This window comes from Gallinula chloropus (assembly GCF_964237585.1).
Source record: "Gallinula chloropus genome assembly, chromosome: 14".
NCBI lineage: Eukaryota > Metazoa > Chordata > Aves > Gruiformes > Rallidae > Gallinula > Gallinula chloropus.
In genome coordinates, this window is record NC_140099.1 from 15,163,273 (window position 1) to 15,181,033 (window position 17,761).

Genomic DNA, 17,761 nt, shown 5'->3' on the forward strand with positions numbered 1-17,761 from the left:
GTTTGGGATACAGCTTAGTGGGCAGTGCATTAGGAGTCCAGCAAAGACAGGGGAAATGCTACTGTCCAGTGGACACTGCAAAACTGCAAAACTGCAGTGTCCACTGAGCTGCAATTTGTTTACCAGGACATTACACAGTCTTGTGCTGCACAGGGTGTCAAGCAGCAAGCCTTTGGCACCACCTCTCTTTCTAATTAAATGTCAGTTATGAATTGAAGAAAAACTTCAGTGTGAGTTATCTGTAGCAGCTCCGATGATACTCAGTATAAAACCCAAGTGTTTCCTCTCTCACACGCTTTTGGAAAGGGTTTTCCAACCTCCAAAACCTTTCTATCCTTCCCCACTTAAAGGTTACAGGGAAATTGAATGTTCAATGCTAAAAATAGCTTTAGAAAATGCAAAACATTATAAACAATAACGATAGGGTAGCAGCAGCAGGTGCAAGACTCCACTGCCACAAAGATGACAACTCTCAGTTCTTGACAGTACAAGTTTCGTCTTCGGACTGAGATGCAGGACAATACTTGCAGTGCTCAAGGAGAGGGTTAACACCTTTGTGTAGAGAAGGTCAAGTCCCAACCTAGGACTACACATTAAAGCTAAGTTCACCAATTTTTCTTTTAGCAATGGAACAATAAAAACTTGCAGTTGCTTCAAATATTTATTTCCATGGCAAAAATAGACTATAATATATTCATTTCACATATATTACATTCAGTAATACAAGCTTTTCTGTCTATGAAACACAATTTGTACATTGTTTTACAAACCAATTTCAGTTTTACAAGAATTAAAGCTGTTTTGATTATACATTTTTACAGTATTGGTGGCAAGACAAGCAAAAATAGACATGTTAACCACTAGCTTCGTACTAGAAAAATAATACTTCATGTTTGCTACTGTTTAAACAAACAGTTAAATCCCTCCATGCTGGCTCAAATGAAAAGGCAAGAAAATGGAGCCAGATCCTGTATTCCTCTGACATTAAGGATTCAATCCTGCAAAACTGCTGAAAGGACTTCACACACCCATTTCACATCACGTGAAGTGATTTCAGCAGTGTGAAGACTGATTTGCCAGGCCAAGCCTCTAAAATTTCCTACCAAGTCCCCCCAGATCAGCCATAAAGAGGACAGATATGTCGAGTATTTAAAAAAAAATTAAGACAGTCTCTCTGTAAAAGAGACACCTTGTCTGTCAGAATTACTCAGGATTAGCAAGGTGACAGACTGGAGGATTTTCCATGGGTTTTCCCTATCAAGCTCACTACTGTTCTAAAAATTAATGGCATTTGCAAAGTCTTTAGAGTATTTCAAAAGTCTTCTAATGTTAACTAAGTATTTCCAAATGGAAAAACAGCATTTAAATTCCCTTTATAAAGGTTAGGCACCTTCAGAACCTGTGCTCATAAAGTCAGTAATTTGGTACTTTTGATTGCCACATATCTGAACCAAAACAACATTAAGGTACCTACAGATTTGCTCTCTGACTGGCCACAGGCTGGATCTGCTGTAAACTCTGTTCATTAGCTTCTTTGCATTTGCTTTCTACCTTCCTTCCCTAATTAGAGTGAAGAATGGGCTTCCAAAGAACAACTACACTACAGGTTATTCTTCACTACAAAACACAGCATCATGTGGAAGATAGCATAGAACCAAAGGCCATCTAGCAACTGTTTTTCTGGTTATTTAACTGCTCACTAAATTTAACAAATCCTTTTTTTCAGCCACTGAATACCTTAGAGTAGCATGTGTGATGCCAAGAGAACCCACCATGTTAGCTGGTCCCCAGCAGGATCTTAGTAAGTTTTGGTTTTGTTTGTCTTTTTTTTTTCTAGAAATCTTTGCAAGCAGCTGTTAAAAGTTTATGATTTTCCCCCTACCTTAGCCCAGTATTAGAGATTCTCCAAAGTTTTGTTATCACTGTATTGCACATGCTGCACTACAACATAATTCCTAAGCACATATTAAATCCCACATTTAAAGGCCTGATTTTTCAGCCCAGCCTTAACCTGGTGCAATTCACACCTATTATGAACACCTGGCTGCATTCATCAAGTATTAAGACTTTCAAATCCCCTAACCTGATCAGAAATTATCACTGCACAATTGTTTGCATGTATGTCTATTCCCCCTGAAGTTTGTAGGTGTAAGACCAGAGACTGTGGTTTGAGAAGTGTGACCTTTAATAGATAAACAGAAACTGAGCTGACAGATTGCACTGAATGGATTTGGAAAGGAAGATACCTAAAAATAACAGCCTCTGGAAAAACATTTGGGGTTTTGAAAAACTCTCATTTTTAAAAGCCAGTAAAAATAACACCTATGACTACATATTCACTTCCCCTACCACGCCACGCAATACATACCATACGAATCAAACCCTTCTAGCAGCTCTTCTGTGGACACACGTTCCAAATCCTCCTCCGAATGCCTTCAGCATTCCTCAAATCCTCACTCTCTACTTCCATCATTTTCTCCTTTCACAGGAGAATTTCTTCCAAACTATCTCAGCTCCTTTTCCTTTGAGTGCTGCAGCTTCATGTGTGCACATTCCTGATGCATTCCTTTGGTTAATCCCTGTAATCTGCATTTAAATTTAAAGCAGACATGTGAGCATTCATGTTTTAAGGGCGCAAACTTTCACTGGCAATAAGCTCCTTTTTAACTCCTGGGAGATCAGGAAGAACTGCAGAGGTTTTGCACCTTGCAGGATGGACTCTGGCTTTGTGGGACTCCACAGTACTGAAAACACAATCCCAAAACCTAAACTCTGAAGCAGAGAGTTCTTAGTAACAGAACATGTTGTTTCTATTAAATTCATAATTTCAGCTAACTACTGAAACATAGTAATGAGTTCATCATTTTAAACTCAGGGTATTAATAATTCTACTTATATTAAAACCGAGGTCTGATCACACAGCTTGCACAATGAACGACCCTGCACTTCCCAAGTTTGGTCCAGAAGTTACTGAAATCTATGAGCCTCTCAACTTTAACAGCTGCTCCAACAGGAGAAACGTAGCAGCAGCAGCCTCAGGTAGTCTCACTTAGTAAATTTAAGCAGCTATTACTGGAGAAAATTGCTCCAAACTTCATCCACTTAAGAAGAAGTTACACAGGATTACCAGAAATACATTTCTCTAACTGCCAGGCATTTTTTTTTCCATTTTAGTACGTGTTTCTTTTACTTTAGTTTGTCACTATTTTATTTTATTTTCTAAATATTAGCCAACTTAGAGCAGCTTTTCTTCCACAGAAGTCAGAGGAACACCACCTTGCTTGCTTTGCTTTGCTTTCAACGTGTTTCTAGGCAGAAACCCCAGCACCCCACACTTGCAGCTGCCACCACCCGCTTGTGCTTAGGGCAGTGCACTGAGAGCAGCACCAAGGCAGGAACCTCCCCCTGTTCTTCACCAGGCAGGGCAGAAAAGGGAGAGTGAGCCCTGCTGTGCAGGCTGCAGACCAGCTATGCAAAACTCCCCTGTGTGCCAGGGAGCTTCCTCCTCGCAGCACGGAGCCAGGAGCCATTTGCAGCCTCCAGCTAAGCCTGCTAAGTCAGTGACATCTTTGCAACCAACAGGGCTCTGACCTGGGTTCTGAGAGAAGAGCCTCTAGCACAAGACTGCAAAGATTCACTGGCCAAAAATTCTCTTACCGGAGCAACCAAGAAAGAAATCAGACGTCCAGAAGCCCTTGCTACAATTTGTGGGTTCCTCTCCTGACTCTTCATACAAATTTGATCCTAAAAAACATTTTCCATCTATCCAAGACAGTCAAATCTGTCTCTTCACAGTATATAGCACCTTTATTTATCCCTGAGAGGTCTGACATCCCTAGAGACCAGCATCATCTTTGCCATTTGCTGCAAGAATGTCTTCAAACAACTTTTCTTTCTGAAAAAAGTCAGCTCATATCTTGCATAATAATCCGTTTCATCCCCATAGAAACAGAAGCACATTTGGCAAAATGAACAGCCTTTCAGTGGAGTTTTAAGTTCCTGACAAATCAATCCACCTCTGACTGACACTGTGACTGGATTTGGACAATGGATGTTCTTATAACGTCTAACACTTCATGAAGCACCCAGCATAACTACAGGTAAATAAAAGCATCCCTTTTCAAGGCTGAGAACAAGGCTCTAGAAACTGAATTTTCTATTAAAAGTTAAATGAAAGTCTAAAAAAATGTTTTAAAATTAGACTTGCTACAGGAGGTTGTGGAGTTTATTTTCATTGGGTATCTCTGAAGAGAAACTGCTGATTTTCAGCACTCACTTGGGGGCCTGTGCTTACAGACAAAAGCAATCCTGCTGTCTTCAGTAGAAAAATTCACAGGAACTCAAGTCTATTACAGTCAAACCTACTAATGCAAGAACAGACAGCTGATGGACAGACCTGAAGGCTGAGGTGGAGGAGGTAGCAGCATTATGCTTTACAAAGTAAATCAAAACAGTGACTGCCACATTAGAGAGCGGCTGCCTCTAAAAGTGAACACAACTTTTTTCAGCAAAACAGAAAAGAAAGCCTAAAGAGAGACATTTCCTCACCCACCTCAGGGAATCCAGTGAATTTGGGAATAAATTACTTGTTTTAACTGCTCCTTTTCATAGAATCACAGAATGGTTTGGGTGGGAAGGGACTTGAATGATCATGGAGTTCCAGCCCTTTCCCTGCCACGGGCAGGGACACCCTCCACCAGCCCAGGTTGCCCAAAGCCTCACCTAACCTGGCCTTGAGCACTGCCAGGGAGGGGCAGCCACAGCTCCTCTGGGCAGCCTGTGCCAGGGCCTCGCTGCCCTCATAGAAAAGAATTTCTTCCTCATCTAAATCTCACCTTCTTCACCTTAAAGCCATTTTAATGCCTCATAGCCAATGTTCTGTCCCAGTAAACGCTGAGCAGCTAAAAATGGATGCTTGAAGTTGTGTTTGGATACAGTTTCACCAAAAGCAACATGTATCAAGTTATGAACCTCACAGTGCAAACCTGAGAAATGGAAACGGCACAAGTGACACTTTGGACCAGATGTCCCCATTCAAAATATTTCTGAAGCTAGAAGTGAACTGGAAAAAAGTAGCAATGTTTTTAAAGCAGGGCATGATATAAACAGCTAATCACATTTGCTTCTTTCAATGCTTCTGGTGACCCAGGTATGTCAAACTGGTTTGTCTGCAAGATTTCTATACAGAAAGAATCAGTCTTTGGTAACTAGTTTTCTCTGCATTTCCAGTTTTACATCTGGCAGTTACTACTTCCTAGGATTTTCCCCACCACCACCACTATGTGAAATATTCAATCTTACTTTCACTCAGAGTAGAATTCAGACTGCCTGAGAGCAGACCAAGCAGTAGGTTAACACAGTGTACTTTAAGGTAAGACGTTTTGTATAGGATGACATTAGCACCATGCCGTTTGGACCGCATGTTTTCCTTTCTGGAAGCAGCTTATTACAGAGGAAATTGAGGCAATCTATTTATTTTTCTTAATTAATGTTTTGGGAGTCAATCATTGTTTTGTAAGGGGGGGTTAATTATTCATGATAGTTTCCAAACCCTAGTTACAGCTCAGAAAAATAACACCATTTCACTAGTGATAATGATTTTCAGTCTCGTTTCATCCCACCAAGCAGGTACCAAGGGGGAGGAACACTTACACATGCCTGAGGCTGGTCTGCCACAGGGGGCTTTGGGAAATTCAGCCAGGTACCTACACACTAATAGCTCACTTCTAAATAGGGATTTCCAACTCAGCATCTCAAGAAACAGCAGGTAAAACCACACTGTCCCCATGTGTAAAACCACAGACGGGGTTATTTGGGGATACCATGATTACACCAGACCCATGGGACAGAATGGAGAGGGGTGACTCATCTTCAGGTCCATAACTGAGCCACCTACACAGCAGCTAAGATACCCACATCTCCAGTGACACCTCTAAGAGCTCTTACATTCTACAGGTCACCTCAAACAGCTTTTGTGGACAGTCTTCTTTGCAATGCTGCACACCGTTAGCAAAATCTGTTCTAGTCCTGAAAATAATCTGGAGGATTCTACATAGAATTCCAGTGCCTTAAAGGCTTCCTTGGCTGGGAACATAAACATTTTTCATGGTCATCTTTGCACTGTGTAAACCAGCAATCATAGCTGCCACACCTCCTCCACGACGTTTCATTTCCACTTCACCACTATGCACCTTCTTGCTTCAGTTTTGGTTCTCTTACTTCATCAACCTAAAAGGCTCTTCCTAAAATAGCAGGTTAGTAATGGTATATTGCCCTATGAAACAACGCATTATTGCAGTCTTCTATGTTTAACTACATAAATAACAGAGGGAAAAAAGTGCTTAAAACATCTGCATCCACTTTGATTTCAGCCAGTAAAATCAAACTGCCCTCTAAATATATGAATGACACTGAATATGTACTTCCTCTCATCCATTTTTTTCCAGTAACCTTGTAGATAATTAGAACGTTTTTCCCCGGCTTGTTGCCCACAGCTCAACAGGTAACCATGCCTCTGCTCAAATGGAAGTTACCAGCATTGAACATCATCTTTTACTTGCCAGATCTATTACACAGCACTACAACTAACTACTGATAGGTTCTCCTAGTACTTTCTGTGTGGTTTTTGAAAAGCTAGTTAAAACATTGTCAGTCTTGTCATCTTAAAATTTTATGCTGTTTAAAAAATTTTGGGTTGTAGTGTTTGGGGTTTTTTAATTAAAAAATGCTGAATATAAAAATAACTGTCATTAAAGCAACAGCTTAAAATATCTAAGAACTGCTAATTTTGCTGAGTAAACCAGAAGAAGCCAAAAGTCATTTTAAAAAATATAGATGTATTGTTCTAAATATAAAATTGAAAGCAGAATGAAACTGCATAAGACCTTGACATTCCCAGGGAGCAGGCTGCTCACCCCATGTGCATCTCCAGATTTCAGCTTTTGCACAGTTAACAATTATGTTTTAAAACATAACGTTAGCAGAATTACACCATGTACTTCCATGCCTTAAGACACTTATTTTGCCCGGAGTAACACCATTCTAAAGAACATCTGCAAGTACTAGAGACCAGCACAAGTAAAATCACTCCCTACTATGACCACAGCTGAACATAGGAAGAATTTAGTCCAGCGAAGACCCTGCATTTTACAGTCATGTGCCAGCCCTAAAAGATAACTGTGATTCATCATGTGAAGAAACCACCAGTGAGAGCAGGTCCTACTGGACAACTGTAATTTCCTTTCTGTAAAATTCTGCAGTGTCCCCAGAAGTGGCAAGGATTATATAAGTCTAGAACTTTTGAGAAACTGAATGAGAACTCCATAGACGAAAGTGTATTGTGAAAGAGTCTGCACCATCATCATCCTCTGCTGCCTCAACATGTCCAGCACTCGTGGGATGTCCAGCATCTGGAGAAAGAGAATAAACCATTACAAGTGACTGGTGAGAAAGAAGACTGGCTTGCACTTTCCCAGCAGGAAGTTTAGAGCAGTACCAGTGACCTAAGGGCAGAATGAGCTGCTCTAATTTCAACTCTACGAATTTATTGCCCACGTTTCTGTATGGACAGCTGACCCTGCCCACCTTCTCACCTGTGAAATACGTGTAATATTAAACTTGTCTATCTCACGGGGCGTGGGTCTTCACAACTCCAATGGCTGCAAGAGTCTGTCACAGTGTTAGGACAGGGATGCACCATGAAACAATCACACTGTTGAGTCTCAGCTGGCATACTGTAATAAACAGCTTACAGCTGTTTGCTTCTGGCTAAAAGCTGATAGGACTGGGTTTTATTCTATTAAACTACTGATTTGTCCTCTGCTGAGACTGATACTGCAACTACACTACGCTCTGGAATAAAGTATTTAATAACAAGCACAGAGACTGGCTACAAAGCACGTTCTTGAATATTATCCATTAAAGCTACAGCATGAAGTAAAAGTGGTAAAGTCAGGGCAAAATCCTGAAACATGCTTAGCAGCCTAAAACACATCTTGTTCCACCCTGTGACTCAACATCTTAAGGACTCAAGAATCTAAACAAGCATTCCAGTACCCAGTGTGTAGTAGGCAACTCTAGAAAATTATTAACTTCTGTTGAATTGCCAAGAGCTCTTTCCACCAGAGTTGTAAAGACCCTTCCAAAGGCCACATCTTGGGAAAGCTCAGGTGAACAGCCATAAAACATTTATTAAGCAGATCATTTACTCTTCCACCATCTAACATTATTTAAAGCACTGGAAAGAAAAAGAGACATCACCTCATTGTGTTCCAAGCAAGCGATCATGATCTCTGACAATATGACCACTCCTGTTCGTCCTACACCTGCACTGCAATGTACCAGCACAGGGGGATTTGAGGTTTTAGGATCGGCAGTGCTGTTCGTATGGCGACGCACTGACTGGATCTCTTCCAAGTATGCTGTTGGATTCAACAAGGTAAGAAGAACTTAGGAGATGAAGCCACATAAACTATGCTATTACACAGTATGACCACCAGAAATGTAGTAATTTAACAAATGACATCCCACAGAAAAACAACGCGCTGTATAAATCACAAGTCATACCCCAACCAAAGCAATACAAAGCTACAAAGGTCACTGAACTTTGCTTTCCTTGTCCCCCCGCTCCCCATCAAGGCAGCTCACGGCCATCCTGCTACTGCTGGAACATACTTGAATGTGTAGTATATGAGGCAATAATGTTTTGGTCTATATGAACTTTTTGTAAATGATATATTTAGCTTCAGACTGGCAGGCATATTCCTCTTACTGGTGTGAAGAAAGCCTTTACAGCAGAATGCTTGGCATAGTTATCAAAAGCTAATTCATGTATAGCAGCCATTTCAGGAGGTATTAAAAAACAACCACCAACCAAAACAAAACAGAGAACAACCCCAAAGAAAAGGTATTAAATACAACTTACAGAGAAATCCCTTTAAATCCTCTGGACAGCCATGCTCTGGCCAGTCAGTATACTGCAGATGCCAAACCGTTCTCTCCTGTCCTGTGAGAAGATGTTTAATCTTCAAGCCAGTTGTTGCATAGCAGCCTGAATCAGTACGAAATCGTGTGGTGATCTTAAATCTTCCATATGTTACAGTGTTGTGTCTTGAACCAAGACGTGGCCAGTACCTGAAGCTTTTTTCTCGTCCACTTTCCTTAAAAGTAAAACACTCGCTTAACAAAAAAATACAAGAACATTCCTAGGACTGTTCTGTAACAACTGTATCTCTTTTCTACTACTACAGTGTTATGGTTCCTCACTGAGTAAACCAACTTCCCAGCAGAAAGACTTTGCACAGTTACAACTTTCTGCCCAGGGAAACAAGACAGAACGGCAAAGGGGGTCATTAGAAATTTGACTTTGCCTGGTCTTCTTGCTGGAGCAAAGATCCACTTCCACCAAAAGCATTGTGAAATTTCAGGGAGAAACCTGACTCAATTTCTACTCACTTCCTCTGCTGTCACCATAGCTATGATGGCAATCCCCTGTTCCCAGATCATCTGCCAGAAATCCTGGCAGGTATTCTGCAGAGGGCCCTGCGTAGCAATGTAATCCCACTCTATGCCACCAACGGAGATCTGTAAAGAGACAGACATGAGATCAGTAATTACTGAAAACTCCCTTTCCCCATTCTACAGTCATTTGAAGATGCACAAGCTGAAAAGAGACAGCAACACTGAAGTAGGAGCCCCATTGCTCCCCATATCTGCCTCCCATTTTTTAGCTGCGTCATGTCACATTAGATGTGGAAGAGACACGGTGTTTAAAATTGTTTCAGCACAAAGCTAAATAAATGTACTTTATATCATAACTATCATGTTAAGTGAGTAAATAAAATTGTATTTCTCTTCTGTGAATTTAAGGTATTCTAGCCAATTCAGGCTTAGAGAAACTTTCATACCCTGGTGCTGTGAAAGCTAATACATGCATCAAAAAGTCATAACCTGATGCTTTCTCAAAAGGCATCATCTTGTTTGGGAAGGGTTGTAAGAGTTATTCAACATTTGTGAATAAGCTGAAGTATAGAAACTAGGGTACAATGTCAGGGTACAAACAGATTTATTAAAAGAAGACAACACCACAACTACAACTACTGTTCTGACCATGCCAACTCTTTCCAGAGAAAGCATGAAAACAATTACAGCTACACTTTAAGTAGGTAAGTGCACTGAAAATGAACAAACTGCCTCAAAGGTTCTTGAGGACAGTCTCCAACTTCTTCACTTTTTAAAAGAGAATTTAAAGATCTAGGGCTAGGGAAAGTGAGTAACTGGATATTACAAAAGAGCAGATTTCCACCTGGCTCCATTTGTTCCTATAACCACCCCCAAAAAAAAAAAATATCTTAAAATGGGAGCTAGCTTACTGCCTGTTGTGGCTCTAGTCTGAGAGTACAGAGAAGGGAGAAATAATAAGGAGTGTCACTGCAGTTCAAAAATATCATAATCATTGCAAAGGATCTTGATTTGCTATAAAGCTGTATGCCTTTCTAACTCCGGGAAAAATGGGCATGCCTTCTGTTAGCACCAACCCACAAAGAGACTATACAATAAAAGAGGAGACAATAGATCAATACAGATGCAAAATGCAGATCTCTCCCATAATTAACCCTCCATTATTCTAGGTAATGAGAAAAAACAGGTTCCCCTTTTCCCCAGAGAAACCTCTGCAGAAGAAGGGAAAGAGAGAGATGGAGAAATTTTCACTCATTTGACCAAACCAAAATTGATAGCCAAGTCCATTTTTAGTTGCTACATGAACAGGAAAATACTTCTCCAACAGTACTTCTCTCACCTTGATATGAGATGCATTGATGTAGCCCGTGTTATTTTCTTTGGTTGGGACTAGCTCTACTCTGGTGTCATCATAAGGAAGGACGTCCTGGAAGCGGTTCCGTTCAGCGTTTTCAGGCAGCCGAGCTATCGAGCACTCACCATCCATAAGTCTCTTTTTCTGAATGCGCTCATATTCAGTAAACACCATCCCCTGCTCCAACCGCTGCTCCAGAAGTTTACACTGAAAAACAAGGCACAGAGAACCATACAAAGTCACATTCTATGGCAGGTCTACTTTAACAGAGAATCCATGAAGGATAAAATGCATGTATTTTCCTCTCCTACACAGTTTTTCAATGTTTTTCCAGCTATAAATCTTTTCACAAACATGCCAGAGTAAACTAAAAGTAACCCTAACCAGCCAGAATTTTGTTCCACTGAAAATGAAGAAGCCTGTTATACCTCCTTAGGTGACAAAGACTGTGGATACTACAGGTGAAAGAAAAATGAGTCTGTAGCTTCTATAAAGAGAACCCAGTTGGGCAAAGAAATATTTGGCCAAACCATACACCTATGCTATACTACAGATTGCTTCAAACACCTTTGAACAAGAAATAATAATCCTCCTGCTCAATATAACATGTTAGATTACATGATTTGAAAAGGTTGCCTTTCACCTTGTCATCCACAGAAAATTTTCAAGTTTGTCATTTGTATGACTTGTTTGTCATTTGTATGACTTGTACACTAAGAATGTAAAACAAAATACTTGCCTCAGTCAATGAGCTAATAATTCACTACCAATATTTCACATTTTCTTAGGCTGAAGATACTAAACTTTGGTTACTGCAGCAAATTCTTCCTAGAACCTCTTGCTGCAGCTAAGAGAGAAACCCGTGATTTTTTTCTACTAATATAATTCAATCTGTTTTATTTGATAAGCCCTTTTCCCTCCCTCCCTCCCTCCCTGATTTATTCTTTTGAAACCAAGTTCTTTCTAAATCATAAGACACTTCTGGAATTTCAGCCTCTCTTTGCCAACAATAATTACAGGAATAATATGTAAGATTTCAGCCAGAAAATTTCATCTATTTCACACATCCCCAGCCTCTCACAGCAACTGCTCCATGATATCAGCTCAGTAAAGTCTTGTATCAAATATCCGTAATGCCACATGTTGCAGAGGAAGGTGTAAAACCTCAATCATATGCAATTTACACATCAATACATCAACTGTACAAACTCCTTTATTATCTCTAGGCTCAATTCCCTCATTTAAACTGATAAAAACATGAAGCTGAGCAGTAAAACAGGTATCGAGTCAGGTTTAAAGTCTTCAATATCCACAGTCCTTCCTTTCACATCACACATCTATTTTGCATTGTCTCTTCTCAACTGTTTTAGGAATTGCTCCTATTTCACAGTATCTATTCTACCTCTATATGACTGCCTGAAGAGTAGTGCCATGTCTTTTTCACAACTTCACTTTCTGCATTCTCCTTTACCTCAACACTTTAGGCAGAGCTAGCTAAACAATATGGCTGAATTCAATAAAGGTCAGTTAGGGAAGAGATGATGGCTGTAAGTAAGAAAATAACCCCACAAGTATTAAATGTAGAATTGTACCTCAAATAACACGTTAATTTTTGTCCCTCAGCACCTTTAAGGAGTGTATATATAGTTCAAAAAGAACTTCAGCAATGTTGAAATGGAACAGCCAAATCCCCCTCCTATGGATCTCATTCCAAGCTTTCAAACTCCAAGACTGAATTTCTACTGTGTCATTTGCATTTATTTGTTTCGTGGCCTGTTCCTTAAAACTGTGGCTTCTGACAACAGGACTGTTCCTTCAGGTTCTAATCACTGCCCAGTGATTGTCAACATATTGAGCTAGAGGGGATCTGGGATCTGCAGCTGAGGATGCCCAACCATGCTCAGAAACGGACTCTAAAGAGACCACTGGCTGCAGAATGTACGATAATCACCACAGACCTTGGTGTATCTAGCTGTGACCTGGTCAGATGTGTGATGACAGCACTGTTCTGTATAGCCCTTCACATGCTGGATATTGACTGTATTTTACTTTCCTGTACTTATTTAATGATGAACTGACACAAGCAGATGTGGAATCTTATATTTCTCAAAGAATGACCCTCAAATTCTAGAACCTGATGTCCTCTCAGTGATCTGAGATCTTTCATCGAGTTTAAAATTTCCACAGATCACATAAGTTCCATCTAAATTTTCAGGGAACCACCCCAGCTGTATCCTGGGTTTGCAATTTAACTACAAAATTTATTGCAAAAAGTGTATGACTTATTAACAATTACAACTAATTTCAATCTCACACTCAGAATTTTGATGTTCATACATTTTCAGTTAAGAAAATTAAAAAAAAAAATCAGAGAAAACGAAAAGATTGGGCACAAAAATGTATCAGTAGACACTAATGTGCTTCCTGTATGTTCAAATGGTAAACTACAATCTGAATATATTACAAATTCTTAAAAAAAAATTTGAATTAGATCCAATACTTTAAAAAGTGGCTTCCCAATCAGAAGTCTCATTCTTCACTTTGTTTCTATCGCCAGGATTTGAATGTCTTTGAATCTGATGCATTTTAAAGTCAACACAAAGCACCATCCATATGCATCCCATTTTGAAAAATCACGAGTGTAAAAGAGAACCCAAGCATTAAGACACTGCAACATACCCGCTCATCGTTTGTTGCTCTTGTTGATTCTTCCTTCCCCTCATCTGGCAGAGGCATTCTAGTCAAAGCCAGCCCATTTAGGGCAGCCAGCTTTAGAGGGCCGATTTTTTTTGCATCATTTTTATTCTTTTTCATACCCTGCAAAAGAAAAGCTAAAACATGTAACTGTTAAATATGTAATTAAGTTACAAAGCAGAAACCAGATGAGTTCAGCTAAGCAAAGGATACTTCTCTGACCCCTTCTGCAAACAGCTCTGACCTTTTTTTTTTTCCTTTGATAAGCACTGCAGTGAGAGATTAGGGTGGTGGGACTACATTCCTCCAAGGACACAACACAAGTCTGTCTTCATTCCAGACAGGTTAATGAAAATGCACAGGAATGACAAATACTGCTCCCTACGAAGCTCACAACTGAGGGTGTGAGGTGAAAGCTCTGGATAATTGACATTCTTGGATAGAATTGAAATCACTTTCCAGCCCCACAAATACATAAAAATTATTTCTTATTAGACTATTCAATGTGCAGGCACTTTTCTTCCCTAAAAGCCAGCCTAACAATATCATACCTTTCAGATATTTGGATAGAGTTAAATGTTCGAGTAAGTTTGCAGCAGACTGCACATACAAAACATGAACACAGAACTTCAGACAGATCTGAGCCCTGAACCAGGCGATGGTAACTGAAGTTACCATTCATTATTTGAGAAAAATATCAAAGGTGGATTGTTATGAAAGAATAAATTCCAATTATTCTTTTAAAAAAATCTAAGTGAAAAAGGTGTCATAATTCCTTCAGTTGCTAAGTTACATTGTTAACAAAAACACACTGTGTCCATGCTGCTTGAATCATAATGCTTTCAAAAGCTAAACAGTAGCAAAGAATAGGAAGACAAATCTAAGAGAATGAGACCACATTTAAAAGTGAGGTGAACACAGACAGGACAGTAAGAGTTCATTGAAAACCAAAATGTACAAACATCGTTAAGGGCCAGCTTTGTTGCCAGGACATTCATCTCAACACTGAATACAGGAAGGCAATATTCTCTATTACGCAATGGCACCCTTAAATGTTACTGAACTACAAAGTGTTTTACTGAACACTCCCAGTGAAAAAGTTTTAATATCAATTTCATTTCAAAGGTTGACTTGAATATTTACATAGCTATCAGAAGGAAAAGGCAGGGTATGAAAGAAATGCCTTTAGTGGGATAAAAACAGCTTGAAGAGAAGGCAAAAAGGAAAGGATACGAAAAGGGGAAGGGATGTAGTAAAGAAGAGAATGCAAAGAAAGAATTTATTGCCTAATTCATGAGGCCACCTCTTAGATTAGAAGAAGAGAGCAAATGAATCTAAAATGTAAACATTCAGCTACCTCCAATTTTTCAGTGAGAGGAAGATTAGAAAGCTGGTAGTGGAAAGAGTTGCTTCTGTTCTGGATAAGGGTAGGTAGGGCAGAAATTTGCATCTAGAACTGACTTTAAATTAGCTCATTCTACAGTTGCTAGCCAGGTTAGGTGTTATCAGATGGATGGAGGCTGCACAGCTGGATTTGTAAGGGAGGACTATACAAACAGAACTCAGACATGGTGGAGAAGGGGATAAAAGATAGCTAAGCAAAGTTACTCAGGAAAAAAACAGAAAAATGAAGGTCAAGCTTAAGGTAGCTTTTAATTCACATATTTTAAAAGCATCTCAGGTTGATTAAAAAAAACAAACCTCCAATAAAACCCCCACACAACTCCCACTACAGAACAACATGAAACAAGAGGAATAGTATCCACTTACACCTAGTGGGGGAAGGCCTTCCACAATATTCTTCTTTCCAGACAAGAGATCAGACACAGGTCTCTTCTTTATTGAATCTTTCCTTACTCTGTATCTCCCTGATGTTGTAAGATCAGATTCCGACATAGATGGAGTAAGCAGTCCTTCCCCTCTTCTCTGTACCTGGCTTTCTACTAGTAAATGCATGGGGCTCATATCTTTCATTCTCTTTTCTGTCTCTGTAATATGTAATTTAGGCTCAAGAATATGCAAAGGGCCACCAGATGAAGCAACAGAGCTATAAGGGTAGTTCAGTACTGAATCATGAGAATAACCACTCATAATGGATGGAAGTTGGGTTTGATCTTCAGGGAGAGGAGAAAGACTTGTACTAGCTTTGTTTTCTTCTTCAAATTCTTCTTCTTCCTCACTACTATGAATCAGCATAGTGGCATCTGAAAGGGTTTTCTTATGATCACAGTTCACACTTTCTTCCTGCTCACTTTCTTTTTGCTTTGTTCTCTCCATCAGAATGTTTGGCTGTGACCCTTCTGAGATAACTCTTGGAAGAGCCACATCTGCTGCAGAAGCTGACATGGTCCTCTCTTTAATTCTTATTCCTTCAAAGCTGGGAGTCAAGCCTGCTATTTCAATACTGTTCCTTTTCTGCAGCTGAGCGTGGCGTGACGATGTTAGAGGTTCACTGACTTCCTGAAGAGAATGTGCCACAGGCAGACTGTCTTCCTGAAATGTCTGGACAGAATGGTGTACTCGCCTTGTGATAAGATCTGGATTGCTGCTGCTAATGTAGATGTGTCGTGAAAGGTCTGGAGTACTATTTGCAGGTCTTGGGTACGGGTATGGGGGAGGTGGTCGGTAGACTTGGGTCTTCATTATATTTGGTGCTGGATAATCCTGAGCCTGGAGCTGCACGTTTGTCAACTCAGGCACACTGACTGCCCCAACGACCGGTCGCTTTTCAGCAGGATAGGGGTAGGGGGATTGGCTATGAAAACTGTAGTTCAGGTTAAATGGATAATGGTTAGATTGTGGGGAAGCAAAGTGAGCATGTTCTCGTATTTCAGGCTGACTGTAAACTAAGGCATCAGGCCTGCTGTAAGCATATGAATTGCTGATGTTAAGATTTCTCATCGAATGACTCTGCCTATCTGTGTGCACCATTCCCCTGTTGAGCTGTCTCATCACAGTTTCATAGTCTGGCGTGGGACGGTAAGAAGGTGGTATTAGTGCACTATGTCTATGTGATGGGACATAATCAGCTCTGAGGACATCGCTTCCAGGAATGCTTGGGTTAGAGGACATGGGGGACGGCTGCAGGTAGTGCTGTGGATTGTTCAAGGAGTTTGTGCTATGTGCACTATAGACACTACCATTGCGGATCCGACCACTGTAGTCAGGAGGGGCTCTATCCAAGCTAGTCTGAGAGTGACAGTAGTATCCATTCTGATTGCTCACAAAGAGGTTATCTGAAAGTAAAGTTTAAGAACAATCTTTATGTTCGAGACATCAAACAAATACATCCTCTCTTAAGATGTAGCTAACCACTGCCTGAGATTTTAAAACCTGTTATTCCTAGCTATGTATTGAAATGGGATTGCTGCTGTTGATACCTAAGGTACGTACAACAGAATAACCTATTACGTTCCCTTAGATGATGCAAATTCCTACTAGAAAACATTGCCTCAGTTTAAGAATGGATTTCTTCTGTTTAGGATAGATTTGCTAAGTTTTAGTCCAAGTTAAACAAAAACTATATTAATCTTAAACCATACTAATGGAAAGAAAGAACATCTACATCAGAGTTTGCATTAATCTAATGAGATCAGTGTAAACAGCACGAAAGAACAAAAAAAGCATCAAAAACTTAAAACCACCCCCACAACAACCAAACAAGATACCCCTCACTCTGCTTCCCCCAACACTCCAGAGCTGTAAGCAGACATAGTAATACCAGACCTTTAAACTAAAACAAAAAAAAAAAACAAACCTATCTTTTTCTCCAGAAATTTTGGAGACAATTTAAACCACCACCATATATAGTTGGACATTAACATATACCAACTCTGATGGGTAAAGAAAACGATCTAGCAGTTTAGATATTCAATATACATTTAATATTTTAACCATTATTTCATTGGATGTACAACTTTCCAAAGCTCCCAAAGACAGCAATTCAATCATTGCTTTAGATGCCTTTCATGAGTTAATTCTTCAGATTCACCAAAATAATTGCCACACTCACGTTAATGAATTGCTGACAGTAAAAAAAAAATAAGTTCCCTATAAAAACTGAGACAACTTTTGCAAAAGATTAGATCAAGCCCTTCAGGGCAGCAGCTTTCACAGAATCACAAGGTTGGAAGAGACCTTTGAAGATCATCAAGTCCAACCATTCCCATCCTATTCTAAACTGAGGCTTTGTTTAATTAAAGACACATTGTGGAACAATAAAAAAGAAAAAAAAAAGCAGAGAAAGTAGCTATG

The 17,761-nt window shown here is 39.9% G+C and overlaps 1 protein-coding gene across 1 annotated transcript in view; it reads right to left on the reverse strand.

Annotated features, from left to right (window-relative positions):
* Window positions 1-7,171: 7,171 nt before the first annotated feature.
* The window catches only part of PTPN21 (protein tyrosine phosphatase non-receptor type 21), a 35,989-nt gene continuing 25,399 nt past the window's right edge, over window positions 7,172-17,761 (reverse strand). Inside the window, exons 12-18 of the mRNA XM_084270638.1 lie at window positions 15,278-16,743; window positions 13,493-13,630; window positions 10,799-11,020; window positions 9,454-9,582; window positions 8,924-9,158; window positions 8,260-8,420; window positions 7,172-7,409 (exon numbers count right to left, since the gene is read on the reverse strand). Of these exons, the coding sequence (XP_084126764.1) occupies window positions 7,281-7,409; window positions 8,260-8,420; window positions 8,924-9,158; window positions 9,454-9,582; window positions 10,799-11,020; window positions 13,493-13,630; window positions 15,278-16,743 (2,480 nt within the window). The 3' untranslated portion in view covers window positions 7,172-7,280. The remainder of the gene's footprint in view (window positions 7,410-8,259; window positions 8,421-8,923; window positions 9,159-9,453; window positions 9,583-10,798; window positions 11,021-13,492; window positions 13,631-15,277; window positions 16,744-17,761) is intronic.